Source organism: Gavialis gangeticus, unplaced genomic scaffold (genome assembly GCF_001723915.1).
Source record: "Gavialis gangeticus isolate Ggan-Ray unplaced genomic scaffold, GavGan_comp1, whole genome shotgun sequence".
In the NCBI taxonomy this organism is placed as follows: domain Eukaryota; kingdom Metazoa; phylum Chordata; order Crocodylia; family Gavialidae; genus Gavialis; species Gavialis gangeticus.
The window spans coordinates 56,879,422-56,893,024 of record NW_017728993.1 but is presented as its reverse complement, the minus strand read 5'-3'; the positions used below and the strand labels follow the sequence as shown (position 1 = coordinate 56,893,024).

Here is a 13,603-nt window from a genome sequence, read left to right as displayed (position 1 = left end):
AACTTCCAAGGGAAGTGGTGCTGGCCCCTACCCTGGGGGTCTTTAAGAAGAGGCTGGATGCCCACCTAGCTGGACTCGTTTGAGTCCCATTTCTCTTTTTGGGGTTTTTGTTGTTCTCCCGCCCTGGCGGGGGGTCGGGCTAGAAGATCTACTAGGTCCCTTCTGACCCTTAATCTATGAATCTATGAATCTATGAAAGTTAATGTTAATGCTAGTTTGTTTGTTATAAATGGATTAGATTATACATGCATGGTGATTGGACAGGAGGAGAGGATTAGTTAAGGGACAGATAAGATGAGAATTGTATAAGAAAGATAATTTACAAATAGCTGTAAATGTGTGTTTTAAACAGAAAACAGTCTTGGGATTACAGGAAAATTGGTAGCTGGGACATCTGGATTCTGCTCCTAGTTGAGTTGCTGACTCACTGTAGTGTTGTGCAATGCAGTTAATCTATGTGCCTTGCTTTCCCCATTGATAATTCTGGGACAGCAATGTGCACTTCATATGGGTTGTGTAAAGCTTAATGTTCGTAAAGGCTTTTTGAGATCCTTGAATGGAATTTGGTGCGTATGTGCAGCCTGTTGCATTTACTGCTTGCACTGAAATACGGCCTCTGCCAACAGGTGTGACTGCCATGCACTGGGTTCCACTAATGGTCAGTGTGACATACAGACTGGGCAGTGTGAATGTCAGCCAGGCATCACTGGTCAGCGCTGTGAGAGATGTGAGGTCAACCACTTTGGATTTGGACCAGAAGGCTGCAAACGTAAGTAGTGTAAGGATGAAATTGGAGTGATGACCTGTGTTTTCTCATCCTTTCCTCCCTGTTTTCCCTGTGTTCTCCCGCTCACTTCACCATTCCCTTACATAACTTAATCAAAGTTTGTGTGCATGTGTGCACACGTGCTCATCCTGAACTTTGAGTGAAGCCTGGTCTCAGTGAAGTTGTTTTCCTCTTGATTTATTTGTAAGACCTTTTTCCTTCCTCTCTCAAGGGGCTCTTAATGCATTTACTTGTAGACATCTGCCTCTCCTTGGCATAAACACTTGCTCTGAATCTTGGCCATGAATGGTTCTGTTTTCTGTTCTCTAAACTCCTATGGCTCTATTCTGGAATGTGGCCTTAAGGTGCTGACTCATTTTTGTAAAGACACAAAGTGTATAAATCATGACATGAGAATATGACTATGACTAAATCCTCTCCCAACCTTCTTATTACTGTGAGAGCAAATTAATTAATTGAAGATCATTCTAATAAGAGGGAAATCCAGGTTTTCCTTTTAACATGGAAAAGCAGAGTAAACTGCGGATTTTGCCTTTTACCCAAGGCAAACGTGGATTTCCCATTTTACTGGAGAAACCTGTGGATTTTGCAGTTTTTCAATTAGCTTCCTGCAGGGTAGGGAGGTTGGGAGGGAGGGCAGTGAGACAGGGGGCACCACATGCATGTACATGCACATGGCCCCAGGCAGCCTGGAGAGCAGCTCCCACAGGTAAGTGGCAGGGGGAAGTGGGGTAAATTGAGGCCCCCGTAAGGAGGGAGGGAGTTGAGCAGGGCTGGGGCTGGGGCTGCTGCCCAGCTGGGCAGTGCATGGGGCTTGGGTGCAGGAACCACAATGTGCAGCCGCAGGGCCACGGTGGGGTGCAGGACAGGCAGCTTGTGGGGGGTGGCTTCTGTGGTGCACACTCCTAGGGGACAAGGGGGACCCATGCCTCCCACTGCGGGGTGGGAGTAGGGGCAGGTATAGGCTTTCATGGTGGTGGTGGTGGTGGTGGTAGTGGTAGTAGTAGTAGTAGCTAGGGTCAGGAGGGACCTGAACAGGTCATCTAGCCTGCCCCCCGGCCACAGGCAGAAATGAATGCTGGGTTCACAAGAACCCAGACAGGTGATCATCTAACCTATTTCTGAATTTGTCCAAGGTAGGGGTGAGGACCTCTTCCCTGGGAAGCTGGTTCCAGATTCTGGCCACCCTAACTGTAAAATATTGCCTCCTGATCTCTAACCTAAACCTATTCTCTATGAGCTTGTTACTATTGCTCCTCATCACCCTAGGTGGTGCTGAGGAGAAAAGGGCTCTTCCTATTTGCTGATGATCTCCCCTGATGAGTTTGTGGGCAGCCACCAGGTCCCCCCTCAGCCTCCTCTTGCCGAGGCTGAACAGGTTCAGGTCCCTCAGTCTCTCCTCATAGGGCCTGTCCTGCTGCCCTCTCACCAAACGGGTGGCCCTCCTCTGAACTCTCGCAAGGCTGGCGACCATCCTTTTTAAAGTGCAGTGCCCAGTACTGGATGCAGTACTCCAGTTGCGGCCTGACCAATGTCGCATAGAGGGGAGATATCACCTCTCTGGACTAGCTTGAGATGCATCTTTGGATGCATGACAAGGTATGGCTGGCTTTGCTGGCTGCGGTCTGGCACTGGCGGCTCATGTTCATCTTAGAGTCAATAATGACTCCAAGATCTCTTTCCGCCTCTGTGCTTTCAACAGGGGAACACCCCAACCTGTATGTATGCTGTGGATTCCTTCTCCCGAGGTGCAGCACCCTGCATTTATCTACATTGAACCCCATCCTATTCTCATCTGCCCACTTTTGTAGTCTGTCTAAATCTAGTTGCAGCCTCTCTCTCCCTTCAAGTATGTCCACCTTGCCCCACATCTTAGTGTCATCAGCAAACTTGGACAATATGCTCTCAACCCCTTCTTCCAGGTCACTGATGAAGATGTTAAACAGTGCGGGCCCAAAGACTGAGCCCCAGGGGACCCCACTGCTCCACATCTCACCAGGTTGAGTACGACCCATCCACCACTACTCTCTGGGTGTGCCCCATCAGCCAGTTTTTTACCCATCCAACTGTGTAGGCATCAATGCCACAGTCGCTTAATTTATTAATGAGAATGGAGTGAGAGACAGTGTCAGAGGCCTTCTTAAAGTCTAGAAAGACTATGTCCACGGCGACACCATCATCCAAGGATTTAGTTACCAGATCATAAAAGGTTGGTCAGGCAGGACCTGCCTTTGATGAACCCATGCTGGTTGCCCGTGAGTGTGATCTCCCCTGCTGGTCCCCTACAGATGTGCTCCTTGATGATTTTCTCCAAGATCTTCCCAAGGACCAAGGTGAGGCTTATAGGCCTATAGTTACTTGGGTCCTCCTTCCTTCCTTTCTTAAAAATGGGGACCACATTAGCTAGTTTCCAATCCCCCAGCAGCTGGCCAGATGACCATGAATGCTTATACAGCTGGGCCAAGGTTGCGATGACCCCTGCCAGCTCCCTCAGCACCCTTGGGTGCAGGGCATCTGGACCTGCAGATTTAAAAATGTCCAGCCCTTCCAGAAGATCCCTAACTACATCTGCACTGACCCAAGGCCTGACAGAGCTATCCCTGAGATTGTCCCTACCTCTGGCAGGAGGGATGTACTGGTCCCTGCTGAAGAAACCAGAGGCAAAGAAACTGTTAAGTATCGGCTTTCTCGTCTGGCGTATCCACAGGGTTACCATTTGAGTCTTGCAGGGGTCCTACATTGCCTGGTGCCCTCTTCTTGCTCCCAATGTACTTGAAAAAGTACTTTTTGTTGTCCTTAATCCTGGATGCTGGCCTGAACTCCATCTCTGCCTTGGCCTTGCTCATAGCCCTCCTACACTCACAGGCTGAGAAGCATTCGTCCTCCTCGGTGATAGCCCCTCCCTTCCACTGGTTGTATGCCACCATTTTAGTCCTCAGGCGTTGCTGAATGCCCTTGCTGAGTAATGGGGGTTTCTGAGCACTCCTACCCACCTTGCTTCTCTCAGGGATTATTACCCTTTGGGTCTGGAGGATCACCCCCTTAAGGTACGACCATCCCTCATGGACTCCCATCTCCTCTACCTTCTGGGCCCTCAGTGCCTCCCCCACTAATCTCCATAGCTCATTGAAGTTGGCCCTTCTGAAGTCAAAGGCTTTAGTCTTGCTATAAGCCCTTGACACCCTGCGCTGGATAGTGAATTCAAGCAGGTGATGATTGCTATTGTCCAGGTGGTCAAGGACCTGCAGTCCCCTCACCAGGTCATCCCCAGTGGCCAGGACCAGGTCCAGCAAGGCGTTACTCCTAGTGGGGCTGTGTACCTCCTGGATAAGGTGAAGGTCCTGTAATATAGCCAGGAACCTATGCAAGCGATCAGACCTGGCTGTTTGCTCCTCCCACCAAATGTCTGGGTAGTTTAGGTCACCCATGACAATGATATCCCTTGACCTAACCGCCTCCATAAGATGACCGGAGAAGTCCCGGTCCAGCTCTTTCCCCTGGTTGGGTGGTCTGTAGTAGACACTCACCATAAGGTCCCTTTTGCCATGCCCCCTTGTAGTTTCACCTACAGTGTCTCTGCCTGACCCTCCTCTAACCCAAAGCAAATCCTTGATGATATGAGTTGCTCTTTGACATAGAGCTCAACCCTCCTGCCTTTCCTCTTTGGGGGCTCAGGCTCCCACCCTGCTGCCCTCTTCTAGGGCCTCCACAGCCCAGCAGGTACAACCTGGCAGGGAACAGCGGAGCTGTATGGAGAAGCCGCACACTGCCCTGAGGTCCCCACTGTCCTGGCAACGCATCCCCTGTGTGCGCAGCTGCAGTGAGGGCAGTGGTGCAGGGTTGTACCCCTCAAAGTTGCCATGTGCACAGGGGGTGCATTGTCAGGGCAGCGCAGAACTCTTAGCATCTCAGCGGCAAGCAGCTTATCCGGACAGCGCTGCTCTTCCCTGACATGTTGGGTTATCCCCTCTGGGCTGCAGAAGCCCTAGGGAAGGGCAGCAGGGCAAGAGCCCAAGCCCACAATGTACAGTGTGTGCCTGCCCCACACACACAACTACTAGTGGTTTCCCCCTGTCCCCCACGAGTGTGTGCAGTGCTCTGCAGCAGGGGCAGGGGGCTGCAGGCCTGTGTCTGTAGCCCTGGCAGCTGGGGCCCCCCCTCTTGCAGGCCTGGGGGAGCAGGGGTGTGGGTGGGGGGTGAGGAGCACCAGCAAGTCAGGTGGGAAGAGTGAGAGGCACAAACAGGGCTGGGGGAGGTGGGGTGGCTGTAGGAGGCCTTTAATTTTGATCACAGATTTGGGGCGTTTTATTAGAGAATTTGCTTGCTTTTTTCTCAGGGAAAACCAGGATCCCTGATAATAACATAGGGCAGGAGTCAACGACATAAGGTCTGTAGGCCAGATCTAGCCCATAGACCCACTGGATCTGGCCAACAGAGCTGGAGATGCCTCTGCCCATGTCTATACTGGGTCTGAGGAGTGAGGAGCTGCACCTGTACCAATACTACTGCTTCCTCCCCCACCATCCCCAAAGCTGGGTGCAAATGTAGCTTTCAGCCAGCGGAGAGTTGCAGCTCCTGGCTGCCTAGCCCTGGCCCAGCTCCCCCCCTGCCTGTAAGCTGCAGTCATGCCCCAGCCAGGGAGCAGGAGGCTGGGAGAAGTGGCAGTTGCACCCTGATGTGGGTGCTCTATCATATGCCCCCACATTGCTGATGCAGACCACTGTCACATGACAGATCAGAGCCAGGTTGCTCCAGTCCATGGCTTGAAAAGATTGCCAACTACTGATACAGGGTATAGAAATCACAGCAGGGAAAAACTTCAGCTTACGCATCTGTAACCTGTGTGGTATTCCTGCAGGGAAAAGTCTGCAGTTCAGAGTCATTTTTTGTCCTTCCCCCTCCTCCTGTATGACTTCCATATTTTAACTTTCATGAAGCATGCGACTGTGATCCTGAGGGTTCTCGCGCTCTGCAGTGTAAGGAAGATGGTCGCTGCGCATGTAAGGAAGGCTTCGTGGGGAACCGGTGTGACCAGTGTGAAGAGAACTATTTCTACAATCGGTCTTGGCCTGGCTGTCAGGAGTGCCCTGCATGCTACAGGCTAGTGAAAGATAAGGTAAGACTTGCGCTGTATTCCTCTGATTTTGTTCCCAAGTACTGATGCAGGCAGAGGCACACTGAGTAGCATATGATGGAGTCTCAGCCCTCAGAGGTACAGAGGAGATGGGCACAAACCTATATACTTTTGAGCAGAGACTTTTCACATAACATCTGAGCGACACCTACTGGAGGCTGAACCTTGTGACTGATACAGTGCCTCCATTCTTTTTATTGACAAGGAAAGCTGTTGATATGCAACCACTTCTTCCCTTTGTTTAGGTGGCAGAACAAAGAGAGAAGTTGGAAGAACTGGAAAATCTTATAGCAAACCTAGGTACAGGAGAAGAAACTGTGACAGACCAGGCCTTTGAGGACAGGCTGAAGGAGGTAGAGAGAGAGGTCATGGATTTGCTTGAAGACGCACAGAGCAGCAAAGGTAGGTTGATCTGATCCCAGTGGTGACTATGTGGGGCTGGCTGTTTCCTGAATGTTTTTACTTCTTTCATGGTGCAAAGCTTCATTTGACTCTGATAACCTGCTTCGGGAGAGCCAAGCCAGTGCAAATGCACTGGACTAGGTGAATATTGAGGTCCCTTCCAGCCCTATGATAAAGCATTTGAAAAGGCCATGCATTGGTGTTCGGATGGTGATGGTTGTACCTTGTGGAAAGCCATAAGCATTTGCAAGAATAAGACACAAAAAATAAGGGGACCTTTTTCAAATGATAGAGAGGACACGGTGCAGGACTCATTCAGAGATTGAGAATAACTTAAAGGGGCTTTACTCAGTTATTTACTATGAAAATATTTGTTCCTGTTTCCAAAATATGCATGTACTCAGAAGTGCATGTCTGTTTATAGCACTCGCCAGTAGCAAATGCAGCTTTACATTGCTCTTAACTCTTCAAAGACCATTCTGTGGGCTAAAACATTCTTTGGTCATAGACCTAAAATGTATGGGTTTGTTGCCTTGGGTTTTTCTTTTTTTATGCTCTGGTCTACGTAGGTTCTTACAGTGCCTCTTCACCATAATTTGAGTAGTTTCCAGTAACTTGACTAGCTTGTATTTTTAAATGTAAAGGCTGATGTGGCAACTGTCAATTCTCCTGGATCATGGCGTATGTGTGAGGGCTACCCAGACCTTCAATGCATATGTCTGGGCAGGAATTTTGAGGGTTTTGTTTTTTTGGAGGAGTGGAAGCTGCTCAGACCTTCTCCCTTTAGGCCACTGAGACAGAATCCAAAGACCAGACTGAGTCCAGATGTTTGGTGCGTCCATGCTGTAGTTATATAAGTGTCTGGGAATTGAACCCAGGTCTTCAGTGTGGTAGGCGAGGATTTTACCACTGAACCACGGGGGACTCCATAAATGCTGAAATGCATTTATTAAAGAAAGCTACAGTAAAATAAGAGTGCCTTACCCTCAGAGCACCAGGTGGGTGAGTTTGTGGTGACTCTTATTTCTGGTAGGAGTTTATTCCATAATCTAAGACTGTCTCCTGCACAGAGCTTTACTTTTGTGATGGAGTGTTGATGTGCATCTTGCACTGGTTGGCATTGGTTTTAGCTCAGGCAGCTTTGCATTGCTTGCTTCAAGTCCTGTTCAGTAAATAAGTAATGTGTGTCTGGTATCCAGTTTTTATATCCTCGCTGCTCTTTCTTTGAGCAGTTCTTCCCACTTTGGTTGGCAATAGGTAAAGTAGGTAAGATTCGAACGGGCTTGTAGTCTAAAGTCCCTTGCTTTTGCAGACAAACCTCTTTTTTATAATTATACTCCTAAATTTACCAGAAGTAGTGAATTGTCATGAGATGCTGGAAAGGTTTTCCAGTTTGCCCACTGCTATAAGTAGAACACACCGTGGGCTCTTTTGGCACTAAGACCTGAGGTAAGTCCTGGGAATTGGCTGAACTAGAATGATAATGTTCCTGGAGAAGTGGCCAATGCGTTGAAGTTATGTGGGCATAACAACAGCTATAATACTGCACTGGCACTGTGTTGAAGAAAACCCCAAAAGACAGGGTTTCAGTGGTATGGGACATTCAGTTCACTGAAATAAAGTTATCTACTATTATGGTACCTCAGCTGCTCTTGCCTGGTTTAACAGTGGTTAGGAAGGGAGATAGAGACATGGCCATTAATTATTAGATACTTACATCTTTGCAAAGGCCTGGGAAGTTGGGGATATTGCTCATTAGAAAATGCAAGGCTTTTGAGATCTTTTGCTGGTGAAAAGTGGGGCACTATGTGGGTACTGGAGGAGAAAAGGAGTTATAACTTCATTTCCAGAGCTTAGAAAAAATCTTTGTTCTTTAAATAAGTTCAGAAATGAGCCGTGTCCCTATCCCCTGCAGTTTAGTCCCTGCTGAGGAGAGGGGATAGCTGAAGGCAGCTCCTAAAGCCATTCCTTCCCTCCTCAGCAGGGCTGTTTAAGGGGATCAGGTTCCCAGCTGGTGGTAAGCAGGGCGACTGGTACAAACTAGGTTTTAAACCCTTCTTAAAGTTTGATCATTCAAAAATCAAAATTAAGCCAACTTGATACTTAAGCCCAGGTTTTTGGTTTTGTTTTGTTTTATTTTTACAATGATTTGCACATGAGTAGTTCCACAGAGTTAACTGGGACTACATGACATGCATGCATAAATGACTTTGGTTAGTGTTGATATGATCAAGGCTTGTTCACTTCCTTCATTGCTCTTTTAGTGCTGTATGTTAAAAAAAGTCATGTTTCTGTCTTCAGCTTTTTGTCACTTCTTTAAACTAAAGCAATAGGAATTAAGTCAGTCATGTTTCCTTTGAAGTCTCTTAAGTTACTTTTGGTCTTATTTAAGGCTCAGATTCTAAAATGCCTTAGTATACTGAATAAGTTTGGGGATTTTTGCTTCCCCCCACCATGCCTTTTATTTTCTTTAATGCAAAAAAGAGAAATATCAAATTACATGCACAGAACCTCACCTGAATTTCTGATTATGATGCTGATTTGAACACATTGTGCACAATGCAGCATTTTCTATCTACAATTAAATACGTAGTTTCATAAACATTGACTGTTCAAATTAAAACCTACCCATTGTGTATCCTGGCCAAAGCAACGTTGCTGTAAAAAATTTACCTCTTGTATTCTGTTTTATAATAGATTTTTTTTCAACCTCATTGTATTGCTGTCACTTAATTTAATCTCCTTCTATGCATAGAACAAACACTTAGGTTTAGTAAAGCTAAGGGTAGTAGGTTAACAAAACCCTAGTTAAGCTAACTTTCCTTCCCTACTATGCCTTGATGTCCACAAGATCAACAACTGTTTCAAGAAGTCTAGCTGTATCTTAACTATACAAACCCCACAAAAGCCAAAACGGGTAGAAATGATGACTTTTATACATGGAATAACTCACTTTTACCAGGACTGTCTGCCCATCTGTGTGCCAGAGGGACTTCAGGATAGAGAAGTGACCAGGCTGGTGAATCTAATAATATGTAGATCCACAGGTTGATACTCCTTCTTCCCATGGAGTAGAAACACAAGCATCAGAGGCTGCTGCGTTCTTGGATGTGACTGTAACTCTCCAGCTTGGGGAAAAGGATTTCTTGTATGTGCTGGGGCACAAGAGCAGTGCACAGCTCACTATTTTGTTTGTGAGCTGTTCATAGGATTTAATCATAATAGAATATATGAAACAAATGTTTTGCACACTATATGTAATCATTTGAAGTGCAGTTGTGCTGCCTTTTCACTCCAGGTCTTATGTTAAGAATTCTCTTTTACCTCTGGCATGGGCATAGGCGACTGGTGGGGGTGGGGGGCATATGCCCCTCCCTGACAGGGCTGTCCATGCCCGCAGCAGCTGCTGTGGGTGCTTGCCAGCTCCGTCCCCACCGTTGATATCACTGGCGGCTTCTGCAGGTGCCCCCCCTCAGACTCAGGAAGCACCAGTCGCCCATGGGCCTGGGCAATGTCCTCCCAATGTCTGAAACCTAGCAGGAGCTTTAGCGGTTAGTGGCATCTTCATTCCTTGCTTTTTATGTGCATTCTAATAATGACTTTGATCTTAAACTGATTTCTCATCTTATTAAAAGGTTTTGCCATTCCCTTTTCAACAAGGTATTAATTTACTAACATGTTACCAATAGCAGCAAGTTCCTGCTTATCCCTCCAGCATCAGTGCCCAGCGTAATTTATTTTGCTTCCTCCAATTTATGTCACTTGTCTCAGATGTGGATCAAGATCTGATGGATCGTCTTAGACACATTAACAGCACTCTGGCAAGCCAGCTCGACAGATTACGGAACATCCAGAACACAGTGCGAGAAACAGATGGCCTTGCTAAGCAAGCCCGTGAACGAGTGCAGGATACTGAGGACCTGATTGAAATAGCTTCCAGTATGCTAGAAAAGGCACAAATGGCAGTTGCCAATGTGGTGAGTCCTCTGTAAAGGCCAGATGGCCTGTTATGTGTCACTTCTTTCAGTTCTGACAGTATAATACACTGTTTTCAGTTCCTGATTGCATTTCTCTTCCCAGCACTAAGTCTGGGAGTTTAGTATCCTAGAGAGTCTCATGAATCTGGGGATATTTAATTTAAGAAGTGTCGAACAAACTAAAAAAAAGAAAAAGTATTACTGATATATAGGGAAATTTTCATGGATTGAGTGTGGTATTTTAATAATACACTTTTTTTCTTTAATGTTGCTCGAATCCTGTATATGTTTGTACATGGGGAGTGGTATTTTTTTTGTCTTCCCTTGAAGGCTGGTTTGCATATATTGCTGCATTCATAAAGAGCCCTCAGGGGCCTCTTTAGCTAACCTTAACTTTAGTTAACCCTACCCCTAGTCTCTCAGGCACTATAAATCAAAACTCAAAGGATTTCTTCTCAGGAAAAAAAAAACCAACCTGTGCAAAGAACACATGGGCAACCTAATGCTGGAAAAGTTAAAATAGGTCACATTTTAAGTATGCAGACTATGGCTATGAATATTTACAACTGTCAATGAATAAAAGATGAAAGAGCAACTTCTGAAAATATATTTGATTTTTGTTTTCAGTCCATTAGCCCGACAGACACAAGCAGTGACTCTAACAACATGACTGTCTTGGCAGGAGAGGCCCGTGAATTGGCTGAACGGTAAGACCTAGTATGCTAGGACAAAGCACTGATGGGAGAACGTGCCACTCTTTTTTGCAGCAGCAGCGAGGGCTGTATTGATTCACTGGTTGGGAAATAGTAGACTAAATGTAGTTTGATTGAAAAATTGCTCTCCCTCCCCAGATATGAAGTTGCTGCTGTTCAGTAACACCAGTGGTGTATTGTATTATGGAGTACGCAGATGTCTGGGCTGCACATCTGTATTAAAGAGGAGGCAGCCTCTGGTATACAACCGCAGTGCTGCAGGAATGCAAACTCTTAGCAGGGCCCTTCAGCTGCCATTGTAGATTCATTTCACATGTCTTTATTTGCAGCGAGACCATTTAAAGCAGTACCTCTTCACAAATGCCCTAATCATGTGGGGCTGGAAGAGGAAAGCGAGCAAGACGAGAATAAAAATGTTGAATCCAGAATAGGAAGCTGCTGGTTACTAATTTTAATGGAATTATTTTTCCCTTCTAATGTTCAGACACAAGCAAGAAGCTGATGAGATTGTGCGTGTAGCCAAGGCAGCGAATGATACATCAACAGAGGCATATCAACTGCTGTTGAAGACACTGGCTGGAGGGAACCAAACAGCAAAAGATATTGATGAGCTTAACAGGAAGTGAGTCAGTAATGGAGAGCAGTCTGCTGTCCATTGGGTTGTAGTAGTACAAAGGTTCTTAAACTAACTTTATCACGTCTAAACTTGTTTTGGGGAAGAACTTGCTTTTAACCATTGGGTTTCATGCAAGTTCTCTTTTTCAACCAAGTCTTCAGCTGGTTAGATTCAGGAAAAGAAAATCAAGGTTAATGGGATTCTTTGTGTTTTTAGGTATAATCAGGCAAAGAACATTTCTCGAGACCTTGAAAAACAGGCCAATAAAGTTCTGGCAGAGGCAGAGGAAGCTGGTAATAAGGCCCTTCAGATCTATGCTAATCTCACCAGTCTACCTGTGGTGGATTCCAGGAGTCTAGAGGTATTTGAGTCAAGCAACACACACAGTGGGCACATCTACACATGCACTTTATTGCACAGTAAAGCATCACCATCTACACATGTGCCACTATTAGCACACCCTGGGAAATTATGCAATAATGCACCCATGCAATTTTGCGCATAAAAGGCATCACCACACATTACATAATTTTGCATAATTTAACTGCAGCAGACTCTGTGTCTCTACCTCCATGATTTGGTGGCACAGAGCTGCATGTAAGTGCGGAGGGGATCTTTTGCCTCTGGTGGGGGGTGGGCATGGGATTTGTGGGTGGGCATGGGGCTGTGGGTGGGTGGGTGTGGGGTTTCTCGGTAGGTATGGGCCATGCCCCATCAGGCCAGCCCAGCCAGCTCAGTGCTTCCACGTGGGGCTTTCAACACTTTGGTGAGAAACCACATGTGGAGGCACAGAGCCAGCCCTGCTTTATGGCACCCAACTCTGTGCATCCATGTGTGGCTTCCCACTGGAGTGTTGGAAGCCCCACGTGGAGGGCTGGTCCAGCCTGGGAGCTGTGCACCATCAGGCTGGTTATGAAGCCTCACCTGGAGGCACAGAATCATACATCATCAGGGCTGGGCGGGCTCCTGCTTGCCTCCACATACAGCTTCCTCCTGGAGTGCTGGAAGCTGCATGTAGAAGCATAGAACCCACCTGGCCCAGTGGTGCACAGCTTCTGGTCTATATGCCGTTGGGCCAGGCCAGCCAGCTCCATGCCTCCATGTGGGGCTTCCAGGACTCTAGTGGGAAGCTGTGCATGGAGGTATGGAGCCCACCTGGCCTGAAGGCATGCAGCTCCTTCTGCTCATGGCTCTGTGCCACAAGCCCCATATGCTGGCACAGAGCCAGCCCAGTCTGGGTTTAAGGCACATGCCAGCAGGCCAGGTCAACTCCATGCCAGCACATTTTAGGCCCTGGGACTCAGCCAGAGGCACATGCTGCCAGGGGCTCTGCGTACTGCAGCCATGAGTACCCCAAGGGCCCACTGCCTGCTGCTGCTGAGCTGGCAGTGGTTGGGCCTGTGCATCATGGGGGAGAGGGGAGTGTATGGTGGGGGCCACACCCACACCCACCTACAAACCCCCCCCACACACCCACACCCTTTCACAATCCCCTCACAAACCCCACACACTCCCATACCCACACCCCTTCATAATCCCCTACAAACCTCACATCTGCCAACAAATCCCACACGCGCACACACACAGCCCTTCTCTGCCCCCCACCCCACTCCCAGGGACAACAGCCCAGGTTTGTCTGGCTGTGGGTGAGTGGGAGAGGCAGTGGCTGGGGCTGGCAAACCCTGGCTGTGGTCCCCAGTGGGCAAGGGGACAGAGGGATGTATAAAACCCCTGTCTGCCTGGCTGTGGGTGAGCAGGAGAGGTGGTAGCTGAGGCTGGCAGACCCTGGCTGGAGTCCCTTGAGGGGAGAGAAGGGGGAATAAACTCCCTTTCTTACTCCTCTGCCTCACGGGGCAGGATCAGTTTGATGGACAAGTGACAGCCTGTTTCTCTGCCTGTTCCTTCAACATGATGTCAGATCAGTAAGGTATGAAGTCAAGTTTTTGTCTTCCCTTCTCCTTTTTCTTATCACTT

At 47.6% G+C, this 13,603-nt stretch overlaps 1 protein-coding gene across 1 annotated transcript in view; it reads left to right on the top strand.

Annotated features, from left to right (window-relative positions):
- Nucleotides 1-13,603, top strand: part of LAMC1 (laminin subunit gamma 1) — a 208,937-nt gene that overhangs the window by 182,010 nt on the left and 13,324 nt on the right. The window contains exons 16-22 of the mRNA XM_019501751.1: nt 627-769; nt 5,725-5,903; nt 6,167-6,323; nt 10,095-10,300; nt 10,928-11,007; nt 11,498-11,635; nt 11,846-11,990. Coding sequence (XP_019357296.1) covers nt 627-769; nt 5,725-5,903; nt 6,167-6,323; nt 10,095-10,300; nt 10,928-11,007; nt 11,498-11,635; nt 11,846-11,990 — 1,048 coding nt within the window. The remainder of the gene's footprint in view (nt 1-626; nt 770-5,724; nt 5,904-6,166; nt 6,324-10,094; nt 10,301-10,927; nt 11,008-11,497; nt 11,636-11,845; nt 11,991-13,603) is intronic.